Source organism: Phacochoerus africanus, chromosome 5 (assembly GCF_016906955.1).
Source record: "Phacochoerus africanus isolate WHEZ1 chromosome 5, ROS_Pafr_v1, whole genome shotgun sequence".
NCBI lineage: Eukaryota > Metazoa > Chordata > Mammalia > Artiodactyla > Suidae > Phacochoerus > Phacochoerus africanus.
In genome coordinates, this window is record NC_062548.1 from 27,946,436 (window position 1) to 27,963,835 (window position 17,400).

At 48.6% G+C, this 17,400-nt stretch overlaps 1 protein-coding gene and 1 non-coding gene across 4 annotated transcripts in view; one reads left to right on the top strand and one right to left on the bottom strand.

Moving 5' to 3' along the window:
* The window catches only part of VWA3A (von Willebrand factor A domain containing 3A), a 68,940-nt gene that overhangs the window by 19,059 nt on the left and 32,481 nt on the right, over window positions 1-17,400 (bottom strand). For all 3 annotated transcript variants that reach the window (XM_047780335.1, XM_047780336.1, XM_047780334.1), the window contains 7 exons: window positions 15,839-15,919; window positions 15,041-15,135; window positions 12,934-13,053; window positions 7,686-7,760; window positions 7,344-7,488; window positions 5,333-5,528; window positions 2,872-2,942 (listed from right to left, as the gene is read on the bottom strand). In XM_047780335.1, the coding sequence (XP_047636291.1) occupies window positions 2,872-2,942; window positions 5,333-5,528; window positions 7,344-7,488; window positions 7,686-7,760; window positions 12,934-13,053; window positions 15,041-15,135; window positions 15,839-15,919 (783 nt within the window). The remainder of the gene's footprint in view (window positions 1-2,871; window positions 2,943-5,332; window positions 5,529-7,343; window positions 7,489-7,685; window positions 7,761-12,933; window positions 13,054-15,040; window positions 15,136-15,838; window positions 15,920-17,400) is intronic.
* LOC125128508 (U6 spliceosomal RNA) lies at window positions 9,134-9,235 on the top strand. The gene has a single exon (XR_007135221.1). It is a non-coding gene; the product is annotated as a U6 spliceosomal RNA (small nuclear RNA).

A 17,400-nucleotide genomic window follows, 5' to 3' on the forward strand; every position in this document is an offset into this window, starting at 1 on the left:
CAGGGCAAGGGCTATCTCATCCCCATTTTATGGGTGAGGAAACCAAAGCTTACAAACTCAAAGGACTTGCCCAAGGCCACACTATGACCATGGAGAGTGACTCGATCCCAGGTGGGCCTTGTTCCAAAGCCAGTGCTCTCTCCATATGTGGACTCAGCATCTCTCCACATATGGCGCTCAGCTCACCATGTGCCCAAAGCTGACTCCAGATGCTGGCAGAATAGTGGTGTAATACTTGATTCCTGTGCCTACATGTTTCACAACTGCCTGACAGCTTCTCCAATAATCATGCTCAATCAAAGCACTAGAAGACACCACTCGAATGAAAATAATATCATGCAAAGAATGGGTTGAACCATTATTGCCCATTAACACCTTGTAAATGAGTTTTACCAGATGAAGGAAGAGGACAAATATGTACCTGATAAGCAGTTTTAAAAAGCCCCAAAGGAGTTCCTGCCATGACTCAGTGGTAACAAAACCAACTAGTATCCAAGAGGACTTAGCCTTGCCTAGTGGGTTAAGGATCCAGCGTTGCTGTGAGCTGCAGTGTAGGTCGAAGACCCAGCCTGGATCCCAAGTTGCTGTGGCTGTGGTGCAGGCTGGCAGCTGCAGCTCTGATTGGACCCCTAGCCTGGGACCCTCCATATACTGCAGGTGTGGCCCTAAAAAGACTAAAATAAAATAATTAAAAGCACCGAAGAGAGGCCCTTTCTGGGAGGAAAATTAAGGCACGGACCTGCCAATCTGTGGCCCTGCACCCCAATGTAGTCAGGGAGATGGCGGTCTTGACAGTGGTGGTGATTGAAATGTGTCAGCATAGTCTCCCCATCTTTTTTTTTCCTTTTTTTTTTTTGACTCTGGTCCTTTTAGGGTCACACCAGCAGCATATGGAGGTTCCCAGGCTAGGGGTCAAGTTGGAGCTGTAACTGCTGGCCTACGCCAGAGCCACAGCAACGCGGGATCCGAGCCGTATCTGCAACCTACACCACAGCTCACGGCAACGCCAGATCCTTAACCCCACTGAGTGAGGCCAGGGATCGAACCCGCAACCTCACGGTTCCTAGGCAGATTCATTAACCACTGAGCCACGACGGGAACTCCATAGTCTCCCCATCTTGGCCATGGTCACTTCTGTGCTCTTGGTCCACCCTCACGTCTTGAATGCCCTGCACCTCTATCTCCAGCCTTCCTCTTTATCCGCCTGCCTGAAGGACACTCCCACACATTATCTCACAGGCCCCACAAACTCACCTTTGTTCTTGGCCCACCCTCCCTGAAGCCACTCCTGTTTTCTCTTCCCCAGCAAGGAACGTGGGAGTCACTCTGGGATTCTTCTTCTTCCTCAGCCCATACATTCAATCAGCCACAAGTGTGGTTAATTCTATCTTAAAGATGTGTTCTCATGTCTGTTCCCTTACTTCCATTCTCATTGCTCCTCTCTCATCTCGCCTTGAACCACTCGCCTCCCTTCTCTGAGGAGGTGACATTTTAGCAAACGTTGAATAATAAGGAGCAATCCATTGATGACCTGGGAGGGGAATGGCTGGCCAAGGAAATAGCAGGTGCAAAGGCCCTGAGTTTAGCAAGGAGCATGATGTGTTCAAGGATGTACAGGCCAGGATGAAAAGCACATGGACCTGAAACCAAGGACTTACAGGAAACTCTCCCGTTTCATTGGAAGCCTTGGGTGTCTGTGGATCAGCACAGAAAGCAGGAAGCTGATGTGGGGTGAGTTGCGTCCCCCCAAAAGACATGCTGAAATCCAAGCCCCAGGTACCCCTGAACGTGACCTTACTTGGAAACAGGGCCTTTGTGGATGTAATTAAGGTGTAAGTAAATGAGATCATACTGGAAATGTGGGGCCTTCATCAGTACAACGGGTGTCTTTATAAGAGGAGAAGGGACACAGGTGCACTTGCAGGAGGAGAGCCATGTGGAGATGGAGGCGGGACCTGGAATTGTGCTGCCACAAGCTGAGGAATGCCAAGGGTTGCTGGGGGCCAGGACCCCCTCCTGGACCAAACTTAGTCATAGTTCTCTGACCCTCTTTCTGACGAGGCTTCCACTTTAGCCTTCGGAGCCCAGTTTTAGCAAAGAATCCTGTTAAGCCTGTTTAGCAAGAAACTTCCTACCCTTGACATCTAACCAGGTTCCTCTTAGTAACTTTCCACTCATTGACCCTCTCACTCTGCTCGTTGGCAGTAAATCCCCAGCTCTCTCTGCTATGCAATCAGAGCCGAGTTCAATTTCTCTCCCCATTGCAATTGTTTTCAATAATGTCCTCCTTTGCCTTTTTTTTTTTTTTTTTTTTTTTGCTTTTTAGGGCCACACTTGTGGCATATAGAGGTTCCCAGGCCAGGGGCCAAATCAGAGCTGTAACTGCCAAGCCTACACCACAGCCACAGCAACACCAGATCCTTAACCCACTGAGCAAGGCCAGGGATCGAACCTGCATCTAATGGATTCTAGCAGGGTTCGTTACCACTGAGCCACAACGGGAACTCCTTCTTTGTCATTTTTGATTCTTTCTTTCTTCGGCTGCACCTGCAGCATGTGGAAGTTTCTGGACCAGGGACTGAACCCCAGCAGTGATAATGCCGGATCTTTAACCCACTGAGCCAGCAGGGAACTCCTTCCTTGCCATTTTTAACAAGCACCCAATGCAATTTCACCACCAGAAAGAAGGATTCTCCTGAGAACTTGCGGGGGGGGGGGCCATGGCTCTTTTGACACTTTGATTTTAGACTTCTGGAACCATGAGAAAATCCGTGTCATTTTAAGAAACCCAGTTTGTGGTACTTTATAGGGCAGCCCTAGGACCCTAATGGAGAAGGCGGTGTAATCATTTGCTCCACACGTAAGGCATACCTTTTGGGAATAGCTGAGGGCCTTTTTCATCTCAGACATGATGGCATTGATGTCATCACTCTCATAAATACCTGGAAACAAAGCACAGCATGAGCGTGGAGAAGGGGTGAAATTCCTGGCAAGCATTCATATCTGTAAACACAGGCCGTGTGGACATAACCTGCCCAAGGGACAGGATGGGGTGCTAAGGGGCTGAGCTGACCAGCCCCCTTGCTGGTAAAGGCAGGTACAGTGAGGATACCAAGAGTGGGGCTGGCCTTGGGACCTAGCACCCTGGTACCCAGCCAAGGGCTCTCACCCACAGGAAGAGCAGGTCAGGGAAAAGGGCCTGCTCCTCCAGTGAATAAAAAGATCCACCTTGGGGTCCTTTAAAGGGGCTAAGTCTTTAGGGAATATTGGTGACTCACTTGGGAGGCCCTAGAGTGTAATGACTAAGAAGACAGACTCTGTAGGTGGGGTGCCTGGTTCAACTCCTGGTTCCACCACTTACTACCTCTGTACTTTGGGCTCTGTGTCTCGGCTTCCCCATCTGTAAAATGGGAATAATAATAACCCACATCATAGGCTTATTGTAGGAATGAATCACAATGTACATAAAATGCTTAGCAACTTGGCTGGCCAATAGTAGCTATTCTATATGTATTTGCTATTATGAATAATAATCACCAGAGTTCCTGTCATGGCTCAGTGGTTAACGAACCTGACTAGCATCCATGAGGATATGAGTTCGATCCCTGGCCTCACTCAGTGGGTTAAGAATCCAGCATTGCCGTGAGCTGTGGTGTAGGTCGCAGGTGAGGCTTGGATCCTCCCTTGCTGTGGCTGTGGTGTAGGCTGGCAGTTGTAGCTCCAACTTGACCCCTAGCCTGGGAACCTCCATATGCCATAGGTGTGGCCCCAGAAAGAAAATTTATGAGACTACTGACAACAAATACTAATATTTTTTAAATGAAGTATTAAAATAATCATATAACTATTTAGGGGAGGAAAATACATTCTCCTCTACCCTCCTAGATTCTTCAGCTGAGAGAGCCTTGGAAATTAAACTGAAAAAAGACAAATTTGCAAGAGAAAAACAGAGTTCATTCATGTGTGCAGTGTGCATACACAGGGGAGAAACAGTAATGAAAAACTCAGAGGGAGTGGTTAGAACTTGGGGCTTAAGTAGAACCTCTCTTTTTTTTTTCTTTTTTTCTTTTTTCGGCCTCGCCTGTGGCATGTGGAAGTTCCGAGGCCAGGGATCGAATCTGCGCCACAGCAGCAACCTGAGCCACTGCAGTGACAGCCCTGGATCCTGAACCCACTGTGCCATAAGATGCTTATATAGCATCTTAACAAAGAACAAGCATTTGTAGAGAAATGACAAGACAAAGGAAAGGGGTCTGGGCTTTTAGGCGAGGTGGGAAAGTAAATACATGGGGGGAACTAATGGAAGATAAATATTTTAGTTAAGGGTTGTTATGTAGATTCCTCTTGGTGCCATTAAAAGCCCAGAGTTGTCTCCAGTAATTAAGTCTAAGAAGCATCCTCCTCTTCCTGGCACAGGAGAGGGAGACACTTTTACAAACAGAAATTTATGCCCTGCTTTTAGGTAAACTGGGGTCGGGGGAACAAAGATGTTTTTTGGCATCTGCTGTTTTACTTTTCTTTTTTCTTTTTTTTTTTTTCTTTTCTTATTTATTTATTTATTTTTAGGGCTGTGCCTATGGCCTACGGAAATTCCCAGGATAGGGGCGAATCAGAGCTGCAGCTGCAGGCCTATACCACAGCCACAGCAACACCAGATCTGAGCAGCCTCTGCAGCCTAGCCAAAGCTTGTGGCAATGCAAGATCTTTAACCTGCTGAGCAAGGCCAGGGATTGAACCCACATCCTCATGGAGACAGTGTCGGGTCCTTAATCCACTGAACCAGTACGGGAACTCCCCTAAAATATTTTTAAGTAGTTTTATTTATTTACTTGAAAACAACTGTGGCAAGATATAGATAACATAAACTGTACCATTTTAACCATTTTACATGTACTGTTCAATGGCACAGCCATCACCACCATTGAGCTCCAGAATAGCACTTTTACATTTCAAATGTGATTTTTTTTTTTTTGTCTTTGGTCCTTTTAGGGCTGCACCCGCAGCACATGGAGGTTCCCAGGCTAGGGGTCTAATCGGAGCTGTAGCCACCTGCCTCCGCCAGAGCCACAGTAACGCGGGATCCGAGCCACGTCTGCAACCTACACCACAGCTCATGGCAACACCAGATCCTTAACCCACTGAGCGAGGCCAGGAACTGAACCCAAAACCTCATGGATCCTGGTCGCATTCATTTCTGCTGCACCAGGATAGGAACTCCTCAAATGTGATTTTTCACGTCACTTTTCCAGAACGGTCCATGGCATGGGGACCTATGTCGGTACTGACATAACTGGAAAGAAAAAAGTGGAAGGACCAGCCAACACACACCCACCTGTGTCTCCAAACCAGTGGAAGCGGCCACCAGCAGCCCGGGTGACTTCCCGGTAGGCGGCGGCCGTGTCGCTGCGGCTGGCATAGCAGGCGGGCGGTGTGGTGTCCATCTGTGCCTCGCCCACGTAGAAGAGACACGCGTTCAGCTGGAAGTCGCAGCCCGCGAAGGCCTCCGCCACGTAGGCGCTGAGCATGCGCTGTGGGGAGAGGGCGAGGAGGGCCCCACACCTGAGGATTCTGGGAGCCGCTGGTCTGCGCTCAGTTCAGCCTCATCGCTTTCTTTCTTTCTTTTTTTCTTTTCCTTTATTTTTAGGGCTGCACTGGCGGCATATGGAGGTTCCCCGCCTAGGGGTCCAAACAGAGCTGCAGCCGCCAGCCTACACCCCAGCCACAGCAACACAGGATCCGAGCCGCCTCTGCGACCTACACCCCAGCTCACGGCAACACCGGATCCTTAACCCACTGAGCAAGGCCAGGAATCGAACCTGCATCCTCATGGATACTAGTTGGGTTCTTTTTTTTTGTTTTGCATTTATTTATTTATTTATTTATTTAGTCTTTTTGCTATTTCTTTGGGCCGCTCCCGCGGCATATGGAGGTTCCCAGGCTAGGGGTCCAATCGGAGGTGTACCCACCGGCCTACGCCAGAGCTACAGCAATGCAGGATCCGAGCCGCGTCTGCAACCTACACCACAGCTCACGGCAACGCCGGATCGTTAACCAACTGAGCAAGGGCAGGGACCGAACCTGCAACCTCATGGTTCCTAGTCAGATTGGTTAACCACTGCGCCACGACGGGAACTCCCTAGTTGGGTTCTTAACCCACTGAGCCACAAAAGGAACTCCTCTTTTCTTTTGTTGTTGTTGTTTTGGCTGCACCTGTGGCATGTCGAAGATCCTAGGTCAGGAATTGAACTCATACCACAGCCGTGGTCCACTTCCACGGCCTTGCACAGGGCATTGAGGACATTCCTGCTTCCCTGACACCGCAGGCTCAGGACCCATCTGGGAGGCAGGGAGGGCCAAGCTGAGGGTGCTTAACAACTAGGCCACCAGAGAACTCCCCTAATCACTTTCCTGAGGACATACCGTGTACCCTGTCTGGTATGTGGCACTAGGATGGAAAGATGAAAAGGCCTCTGTCAATTTCTCTGTCTTCACAGGGTGTGGCGGGTGAGGTGGCCTGAGAGCCCACTGACACCAGCTGTGGCCTGTAGACCAGCAGCCTCGACATCCCCTGGGAGTTTGTTAGAAATGCAGATTCTGGAGTTCCCGTCGTGGCGCAGTGGTTAACGAATCCGACTAGGAATCATGAGGTTGCGGGTTCAGTCCCTGCCCTTGCTCAGTGGGTTAACGATCCGGCGTTGCCGTGAGCTGTGGTGTAGGTTGCAGATGCGGCTCGGATCCCTCGTTGCTGTGGCTCTGGTGTAGGCCGGTGGCTACAGCTCCGATTGGACCCCTAGCCTGGGAATCTCCATATGCTGCGGGAGCGGCCCAAGAAATAGCCAAAAGACAAAAAAAAAAAAAGAAATGCAGATTCTCAGGGCCCAGGTTTAGACCTTTGGATCCAGGTTTAATAACACCTGCATTTTTTAATTTTTTTTATTTATTTATTTTTTTGCTCTTAAGGGCCATACCCTCAGCACATGGAGGTTCCTGGGCTAGGGGTCCAATCAGAACTACAGCTGCTGGCCTACACCACAGCCACAGCAACGCCAGATCTGAGCCGCATCTGGGACCTGTAGCACAGCTAACGGAAATGCCAGATCCTTAACCCACTGAGTGAGGCCGGGGATTGAACCTGCATCCTCATGGATACTACTCAGATTCGTTTCCACTGCGCCACAGCGGGACCTCCCAACACCTGCATTTTAACATCCCCAGGTGATTCTTCTGCACAATAAAGTCTAGACTGGAAAAATCACGCTGGAGAAACCAGTTGCCCAGCACCCACCCCGGGGAAGATGTGGGATCAGGAAGGCTAAGGGGTGCCCAGGATGTGACCGACTCACCACGTCCTGGTCGGGGATGCCCCCCGTGAAGAGATAGATGCCCTGTGATTGCTGTTTGTCTTTGTCCTTGAAGTCCACTTCCACCGCCTTGCGCAGGGCACTGAGGACATTCCTGCTTCCCTGACACCGCAGGCTCAGGACCCATCTGGGAGGCAGGGAGGGCCAAGCTGAGGGTGCCATCCAGAGGTCCCAGAGCAGGGGGTGGGGGGAAGGCCTTGGAAGGTGACCGTTTTCCAATCCATGCCTGCCTCTATCGGAGGGCAAAGATTCCAGAAAGCGCTCCTTCCTGGAGGAGAGAGGGTCAGAGCAAAGAGCTGCCCTCAGACACAGGGGGCCACCTACCGCCAGGCGCTTTGTAAGTTGTCGTGGCTCGCAGCAACCATCTCGGGCCTCCAACTTTCAATTGTGCTTCCGAACCTTGGAGCGAAGGAAAAAGAGGACTTGTTCTTCGGGGGAAACATGCCCCATAAATGTGCCCCAGCTTTTTGGGCTCCCCAGGATTTTAGCGGAGGGCAAATTCCCAAAATGTTAGGATGACCCTGGCCCAGGCCAGCCTTGAGACTTCCCTGCTGGTCATGCCATGTCCCCCTATATTCACCGTGTGAGCAGAACAGGGACCCTCAGCTGAGCACAGACCAGGACCAGTTGTGCCAGACTTCCCTCCTGATGGGCTGAGGGTTACCCCTCATCTCCCTTCTCTCGGTGAACCTCCTCATCCTCCAGAGAAGGAGGCCGTCTCCCTTTTCAGCTCCCCCAGCCCTGATTCAGCCTCATGACACAGCTTTCACTCTGTACTCTGGCTCTTCTTTTGAATACGCATCAGCTCATTTTCCGCATGAAACAGAATCTAAATCCTTGAGAAGAGGATTTATCCCGTTTATCAAAGAAAAGGCAAGAGCAGTTCCTCCACCTGGGCTCTTGACGTCCCCACCGCCAATCTCTTCTGAGACCTTGTCCTACAGTGACCTCCTCCCACACAGGTGCCCAATGTCACTTCCCTCATCCCTGTTGCCTCTCTTAAACATAACTGCCTCGTCTACCAGGGCCCACTCCACTCTACTAGCTACTTCTTCTTTTTTTTTTTTTCTTTTTAGGGCCGCACCCGTGGCATATGGAAGTTCCCAGGCTAGGGGTCCAATCGGAGTTACAACTGCCGGCCTACACCACAGCCACTGCAATGCGGGATCCGAGCCACCTCTGCAACCTACACCACAGCTCAGGCAATGCCAAATCCTTAACCCACTGAGCGAGGCCAGGGATCAAACCTGAAACCTCATGGTTCCTAGCCGGATTCATTTCCACTTTGCCACGATGGGAACTCCTCCCTCATTCTTTTGAATAGTTGCATAGAATTTTAATGCCAGCATTATTTTAACCAATTTCCTTTTTTTTTTGTCTTTTTCTAGGGCTGTACCCACGACATATGGAGGTTCCTGGGCTAGGGGTCTAATTGGAACTGTGGCCACAGGCCTGCACCAGAACCACAGCAACGCCAGATCCGAGCCGTGCCTGTGACCTACACCACAGTTCACAGCAACGCCAGATCCTTAACCCACTAGGTGAGGCCAGGGATCGAACCTGCAACCTTGTGGTTCCTAGTCGGGTTCGATAACCACTGAGCCAAAGCAGGAACTCCAATTCCCTAATTTTTTTTCTAGGTTTGCCAACTCCTAGAACTCTGCATCGAAAAGCCCTTCGAGGTTATCTTTACACATTAATCTGAGCATTTCCTTTGAGTAATCCATTAAGGTTTAATTGAAGGAACAGAGAATATACACTTAAAAGACTTAGTGCTCGCTTTGGTAGCGCGTATATTAAAATTGGAACAATACAGAGAAGATTAGCCCCTGGGCAAGGATGATACAGACATTCATGAGGCATTCCTTTTTTTATTTTATTTTTTTTGGCTGCCCCCATGGTACGTGGAAGGGATCAAACCCTTGCCACCGCAGCGACCCGAGCCACAGCAGTGACAATGCCAGAGCCCCAACCCGCTGTGCCACCAGAGAACACTAAGAGTTCCATATTTCGAAAAAGAAAATTACACATAAAGGCTATACCAAACTACACTTCCACTGATATCTTTCTAAGCGTGCCCTTTCCATCAAAGTATCATCGGCACTGGGCCTCATCCCTCTTTTAAATATTGGCCAAACTCAAAACATGGTATTTCGTTGTCCTCTCGGGGAGCTCCATGGCCAGATTCAGGGGGTTCCTTCACTCTTCCCTTTCCTTCTTTGCTTCTGCAGCCTCCAAATCTGTTTCTTTTTAAGAGCCCCCCCCTTCCCTTGGGAAATGGGAAGCACCTTTCTCTCCTGGTTTTCTTCTCTCTCAGGCTGCTCCTCTCTCGGTTCTCTGGTGCATCCCTTCCTCTGCCCACCCTCCAAACGGCAGTTCCTCCCAAGTTCTGTCCTTGGTTGTTGCCTCTCCCCCTTTCATATCTACCCAGGTGCAACCCACGTCCTCCCCTGCCTTCCACCGAAAGGCCAATGGCTCACAAAGCCCAGAGGTCCTGGCTGGCACTCCTTACTGGAGCTCCCAACAGGACCATCTCCAAACTCTTTTTTTTTTTTGTCTTTTTGCTATTTTTTGGGCAGCTCCTGGGGCATATGGAGGTTCCCAGGCTAGGGGTCTAATTGGAGCCGTAGCCACCAGCCTACGCCAGAGCCACAGCAACACGGAATCCGAGCCGTGTCTGCAACCTACACCACAGCTCACGGCAACGCCGGATCCTTAACCCACTGAGCGAGGCCAGGGACTGAACCCGCAACCTCATGGTTCCTAGTCGGATTCGTTAACCACTGCACCACGACGGGAACGCCACCATCTCTAAACTCTTGAGAAGCTCACACTCTCTGTGTTTATCTTTCACTTCCCAGCTCTGTCCTACCTGGTACATCTTCTCCTCACCATCCCTGCATCCCCTACAGCCACGCAGTGACCACAGCCTGTGGATTCTACCTCCCGGCGCTGCTCATAGGCATCCCTTTCTTTCATTCTGCTGCCTTGGCTCAAGCCCACTCTGTACTCCACACCATACTATACTATATACAATCTCTACCGCTATGTTCCTAGGGGAATGGGACTGGTGAATCTTCTAGTTGAGCAACATGGGACAAGGACATACAAAGCATTGCTGACCAAGGACTGACTACTCTGCCTGCTCACATCAATCCGTGCCCTTGGCAGGGTGGTTGCACCGCTTATCTGGACAGGAGACGCGGAGAGGAGACACATACCCCTTGGCCCTCCCCACACGTTGTTCCTGCCACAGTTCTCCCACCACCAGCCCTTTATAAACAGAGTGCCTGCTCATAGTCGATGCTGATTCCCCCTGAGCTCAGCTCGTCCATTTCAGATGCCCTAATAAATCTCTCCAGCTTTAATGGCTTGGCCTTGTGCATTCCTCCCTTGGCAAACCTAACATGTACTATACCTCCACACTATACTATACTATTCTACATATACTCTATATTATACTATATACATTCTATACTCTATACTATATATACGCTATGCTCATCTAACCTGTCTCCTTCTCTCTACTATTACACCCCTTCAGCTCATCCTTCAGCTCGTGGCCTGAGTGTTTCAAGATAGTTACCTCACTTAAAATCCTTCCAGACTTACATGTCCTATAGTATAACCCCCCCCCCCCCAGCATGGCCTGTGTAAATCCTCCATCATCGAATGTTTTATTTTGTCACGTTCCATCTCTCCCTCTCACTCCCTATCCACACTGATGGTCCCCCAAAGTCCTGTGGTATGTTACACCTCTGGGCCTCCGCACGTGCTGTTCCCTGTACCTGGAACACCCTTTCTTCCCGTTTCCCCATCACTCCCATGTGCTGGGCAAACACCTACGCATTTGTCAGAACTCAGGGAAAGGGTCACTTCCTCTGCAAAGATTTCCTGACCTCATTCTACCCAGTGGAATGGACTGACCTTGCCTTTGACCCCTCACAGTCCCATATCCCGCCTTCTAATTACTTCCTCAGAAAACATTTAATAGCACTTATATGTGAACATACTGGAGTTCGCATCATGGCGCAGTGGAAACGAATCCGACTAGGAACCATGAGGTTTCGGGTTCGATTCCTGGCCTCACTCAGTGGGTTAAGGATCCGGTGTTGCTGTGAGCTGTGGTGGAGGTCACAGATGCGGCTCGGATCCCGTGTTGCTGTGGCTGTGGTGTAGGCAACTCCGATTCGACCCCTAGCCTGGGAACCTCCATATGCCGAGGGAGCAACCCTAGAAAAGGCGAAAAGACAAAAAAATAAAAATTAAAAAAAAAAACACCTGCCTCCCACTACTAGGCCATAAATTCCTTGAGGACAGGTATTGTTTTAATTTCTGTATCCCTAATGCCTAGAATATAAGGATGGTGCACGGCAGGCTTTTAATAAAATTTGTTGAATGAAATGAATTGATGGATGGATGAGTGAATAAAAATATTGTCCAAAATGCTTCTCTAAGCATTTTTTCTCTAATTTATTAGGGAATGATTAGGCTCTGGTGTAGTTTAATATAAAATTAGTAACTGCTGACTATTTAGGTTTAGAACACTCCCTATTTTATGTGCATTTGGGTAAAAAAGGTTTAAATATATAATTATATATAATTATAAATTAAAATTGTATGTACCTATGTATATAGAACTATAACTTAAATATATATAGTATGATATATAGGTTTTATATAATAAATTTATAGTTAAATAACACTCCAAATTAAAATTTAAAGTTTATACTTAAAATTTATGTATAAAATTATACATAATTTAAATACATATGGTTATGTAGTTGTAATTAATTAATTTTCCTTTTAGGGATGCACTTGTTGCATATGGAAGTTCTCAGGCTAGGGGTCGAATCAGAACTGCAGCTGGGACCTATGCCATGGCCACAGCAATGCTGAATCCAAGCCACATCTGTGACCTACGCTGTAGCTTGTGGCACCACGGGATCCTTAACCCACTAATCAAGGCCAGGGATCAAACCCACATCCCCATGGAATGCCCAGTTTTAATTTACATGATATATAAATTATAATGATAATAAATAATGGGAACTCCTGGTTTGAGGTTATATACACTTACAGATAATTTTTAAATACCTAGTTTTATATAATTAAATCATATCATGTCAAAAAACTATATAAATACATATAGCTATATATAATATATAACTCTATATAGCTACACCTACATATATTAAAATTTATACCCGGAATTCTAAATGCTTGAAACACTGTGGCCTGCTAGAACTGAGCTGGAAACCAAGCCTGGGGGCGCTTCTTTTTCTCTTTTGTGTTTATTGGCTAGGAAGCCAAATGGGGCAATGGGCTGAGTTACTTGATCTTGGCTGATCGAGCAGTGTGTTTTGGGGCCGCTTATCACCTTGGCCCCTGCGGGACTGTCCTGCCACCCTTTAATTATTCAATGCCCCAAATAAGATCCTGCAAATCAGATAAGCTGAGGGCCACCCTCGGAGGCCGGGTTGCTCATACATCCGTGGTCCAGCCGGAAGCCTCAGCCCAGGGATGGCGTCCCGGGCCCCTGCCCTCCCCACCCCAGGAGGGGGGCGCATACGCAATGATGTTGAAACCGTCCTTGTTGGACAGTTGCTCCTCCAGCAGAAGTCGCAGGGAGTGCTGGATATGAATAATGTACACGGAACTGGTCACCGAGATATCGAGCAGCACAACCACCCTAAAAAGAAACACAAGCTTTAAGAGGAGAACCGAATCGCTCAGCTAATGTGTATTTTGTTCCATTTTACTATTTAACGTTTTTTCCAGGAGCGTTTTGCCTGCCAGATTCACAGCGGGCCAGATCTTCTCCATGGTTTGAGGTCAGCACAGGTGGAATGACAACAGTAGCCTTGGGCAGGGGTGGGGTCAGGGAACTGTCTCTCCAGGAGGGTCTGTCATGGAATAAAGCCTCAGAGCAGAGAGGGCCTCAGGGCAGGGCTGCACCCCTTGATTATCATACGTTTCCTTGGTTTAAATCCCATTAAATATCATTCAATATTATTATCAGTTGGGGTGTTTTAAATCACATTCAACATCATTCAATATTATTGTCAGCTGGGGTCTGTGAAGAGCGAACTGAAGCAAGCCCAGCAAGTGAGATGGGGGAATTAGGTATAAATGGGCCTCTGGGGAAATGTTTCTTTTTATTTTCTCTCTCCGTCTTACGACCTCCAGCACCACTCAGCCTTTCCTACTTCAAATCTTATATTCCCATCTCCTTCCCCCCATTCTCATTTGAGGACAACTATGGGTAGCAAAAGAAAATCCACTGGATATAGAGTCAGGAGACCTGGGTTCAAGTCCCCCTTCCTGTGTGGCCTCAGGCAAGTCGCAATACCTCTCTGATCCTTGGCATAATAACTATAAACCATTTATAATAAGACTCATCATAGGGTTGCTTTGAAAATTAAATGATATAATAAATGAGTAGTTTTACTAAATATAATACTTGGTAAGTGGTAATGCATCAAATTAGCTATGGAATAATGATGGTTACAATGGATACCTATCGTTTCTCCCTACTGAGCATCCATGACTTCTCATGGCAGGCTCTTGATCTTTTGAGGGGTGGGGGGGGTCATCTCTGTCTCTAACAATCTTTTTTTTTTTTCTTTTTTGGCTGCCCCACAGCATTTGGAGTTCCCGGGCCAGAGATCAGATCTGAGTCACAGTTGTGATCTTCGCCGCTGCAGCAATGCCAGATCCTTTAACCCAGTGTGCCAGCCAAGGGGTCAAACCTGTGTCCCGGTGATACAGAGACGCTGCCAATCCTCCTGTGCCCCAGCAAGAACAGTCCGTTTGAGTTGGGTGGAGCTTTAAGCTTTAAGAGTGGCCATTTGAGCCCAGGCAATCAGAATATCAAACCCTCCTGGCCTAAGTGGGCTATTGCTCGTGCATGGGCCCGCTCCCCCTGCCCCAGGAGTGCTAACCTGGCAAAAAGTAAGTTAGGAGCTTTGGGTGGCTGTCTTGTCACCTGGAAGGATAAGCTGGCCTGAAAACAAAGCCAACAGAGAAGAAAAACAGAGCTAAGGGAAGGAGAGAGATTCCTGACATGCATGAACCTCTGGATCAAGCCATACCTGAAGCCACCTATCGAATCGACTCTAGAATTTTCAGTTGCCTTAACCAGACTCCCCTGATTTGTGTAAGGCAGTTTGTACTTTGTTTCTGTTGCTTTTTTTTTTTTTTTTGGTCTTTTTGCCATTTCTTGGGCGGCTCCTGCGGCATATGGAGGTTCCCAGGCTAGGGGTCCAATCGGAGCTGTAGCCACCAGCCTATGCCAGAGCCACAGCAATGGGAGATCCAAGCCGTGTCTGCAACCTACACCACAGCTCACGGCAACGCTGGATCCTTTAACCCACTGAGCAATGCCAGGGACCGAATCCGCAACCTCATGGTTCTTAGTTGGATTCGTTAACCACTGCACCACGATGGGAACTCCTGTTTCTGTTGCTTTTTAATAGTAAGAATCCTGAGTCACAGAGTGATGCTACTATTGATATTCAGGGTGATGGTGGCGACTTTTTCCTCCAGGGGTTCTGCTGAGTGATTACTTAACCTAAATGATGGTTTCTCATGCTACCAACAGGAACTCATGAACTGGATGACTGCTGTGTCACACACAAGACCCACGAAGGACAAGAACACTACTTGGGGGAAGGTACCTTTTTTCACAGACGGTGCCCCAGATTCTTCTGCTGGCCAGGGAGAGCCACTCAATCCGTCTCTCATACATCCGCATGGCTCTGCTGAGCTGTTTCTGCAAACTCATGGGCCCCACACAGTGAGTGACTGAGCAGAGGATGGCGGATTAAGGGGTGTATGGGGAGAGGGATGGATCCCACCTGGTTTCTTCCTCTTTTTTTTTTTTTTTTTCTTTTTAAGCCTGGGCCCCACCTGCAGCATATGGAAATTCCCAGGCTAGGGGTTGAACAGGAGCTGCAGTTGCTGGCCTATGCCACAGCCACAGCCATACCAGATCCGAGCTGCCTCTGTGACCTATGCCACAGCTTGCAGCATTGCCGGATCCCTAACCCGAGCGAGGCTGGGGATCGAACTCGAATCCTCATGGACACGTATGTTGGGTTCTTAACCAGGTGAGCCCCAACAGGAACTCCCCAACTTGGCTTCTGAAAATGGTGTTTCAAGGCAGCGGGTACAAACATTCCACTAAAGCATGGATGCATCTGCCACAAGACCAGGAAGGGAAGAGTCAAAGTATGTCATTGCCTCGAATGGGGAGGAGGTGAACTTGACCCAAAAGATTAGAGGCTGGGGTTTGAGGCATCCAGGCCCCTGCTTGGGGAGGAGGTAGAGAAAGCTCCGGAGGGGCCTGTGGGTGGAGCACAGTCTCTGTGTACAAGCAGGAGTGCAGTCAGGGGCCTGGGGTCTCCACATTGCATGCTGCCTTTCCCCCCCCCCCCCCCCCCCCGCCCCGTCCCCTCCCTGCAGCTGCCACTGACCTGATACTCGTACAGGAAAGGCAGGTCCACGTGGATATTCTTCACTGTCCCGTCATGCCATTCAAACTGCACCATTGCCTTCTGCCCTCAAGTGTGGCCAGGAGGGGAAAGGGTGAACAGAAGCTCAGGTGGGGAAGAATTTTAAGTTTAAGTTGAGCTGGGGACTATTCACAATAGCCAAGACATGGAAACAACCTAAATGTCCATGACAAAGGATTGGATTAGGAAGATGTGGTGCATGTAAACAATGGAATACTACTCGGCCATAAAAAAGAACAAAATAATGCCATTTGCAGCAACATGGATGGAACTAGAGGCTCTCATACTGAGTGAAGTACGTCAGAAAGAGAAAGACAGATACCATATGATATCACTCATATCTGGTATCTAATATACAGCACAAATGAACCTTTTCACAGAAAAGAAAATCATGGACTTGGAGAACAGACTTGTGGTTGCCAAGGGGCAGGGGGAGGGAGTTGGATGGATTGGAAGCTTGGGGTTCATAGATGCAGACTATTGCCTTTGCAATGGATAAGCAATGAGATCCTGCTGTGTAGCACTGGGAACTACATCTAGTCACTTATGATGGAGACTGATAATGTGAGAAAAAAGAATGTATACATGTTTGTATAACTGGGTCACCATGCTGAGCAGTAGAAAACTGAGGAGTTCCCATCGTGGTGCAGCAGAAACGAATCCGACTAGGAACCATGCATGAGGTTGCGGGTTCGATCCCTGGCCTCGCTCAGCGGGTTAAGGAGCCAGTGTTGCTGTGAGCTGTGGTGTAGGTCGCAGATGCAGCTAGAATCTGGCATTGCTGTGGCTCTGGCGTAGGCCAGTAGCTGTAGCTCCGATTAGACCCCTAGCCTGGGAACCTCCATGTGCTGCAGGTGCGGCCCTATAAAGACAAAAGACAAAAAATAAAAAAATAAAAAAAAATTGACAGAATACTGTAAACCAGCTCTCATGGAAAAAAATAAAAATCATTATATAAAAATAAGTAAATAAGTAAATTGAGCACTAGGCTCTCCAAATCAGAGGCAATAGAGGGAAATGGGCCCGTGGCACATCTGGGGGCAGGTCAGGCCCCTTCCCCACCTACCCAGCCAGGCCCTTGCCTTGTCCAGAGCTGGCAGGCAAGGGCCTTCAGGATACGGTCCCCTGAATAAAATGTGCCTGATGGCAAGGCAGCTCCCTTCTCAGGAGGCTCTTCCGAACATCAGAGTCTTTATTACAAGATATGGTTGGCGGTTTGGTAATAGCTGAGTTGGAGACCTTAAAAGTACTAGCTATGGGTTCTTAGGTTTGGGAACCCAGATAAGCCTTGGCAGACACTCTGAAAGTCAGGTCTGTTCATTTTGTTCTTTTGTCCTCCACCAAGCTGTCATATCTGTATCTCTAACAATCACGCCATCCACTTAGTCGGCCACCCCTGGGCTGCTGGAATCAGACATCCCCACACTCGTCCTTTTCTTCCCTTCTTCCATCTTTCCACGGATCTTTCTTTTTTCTTTTTTTTTGTATTTTCTAGGGCCGCACCCGCGGCATATGGAGGTTCC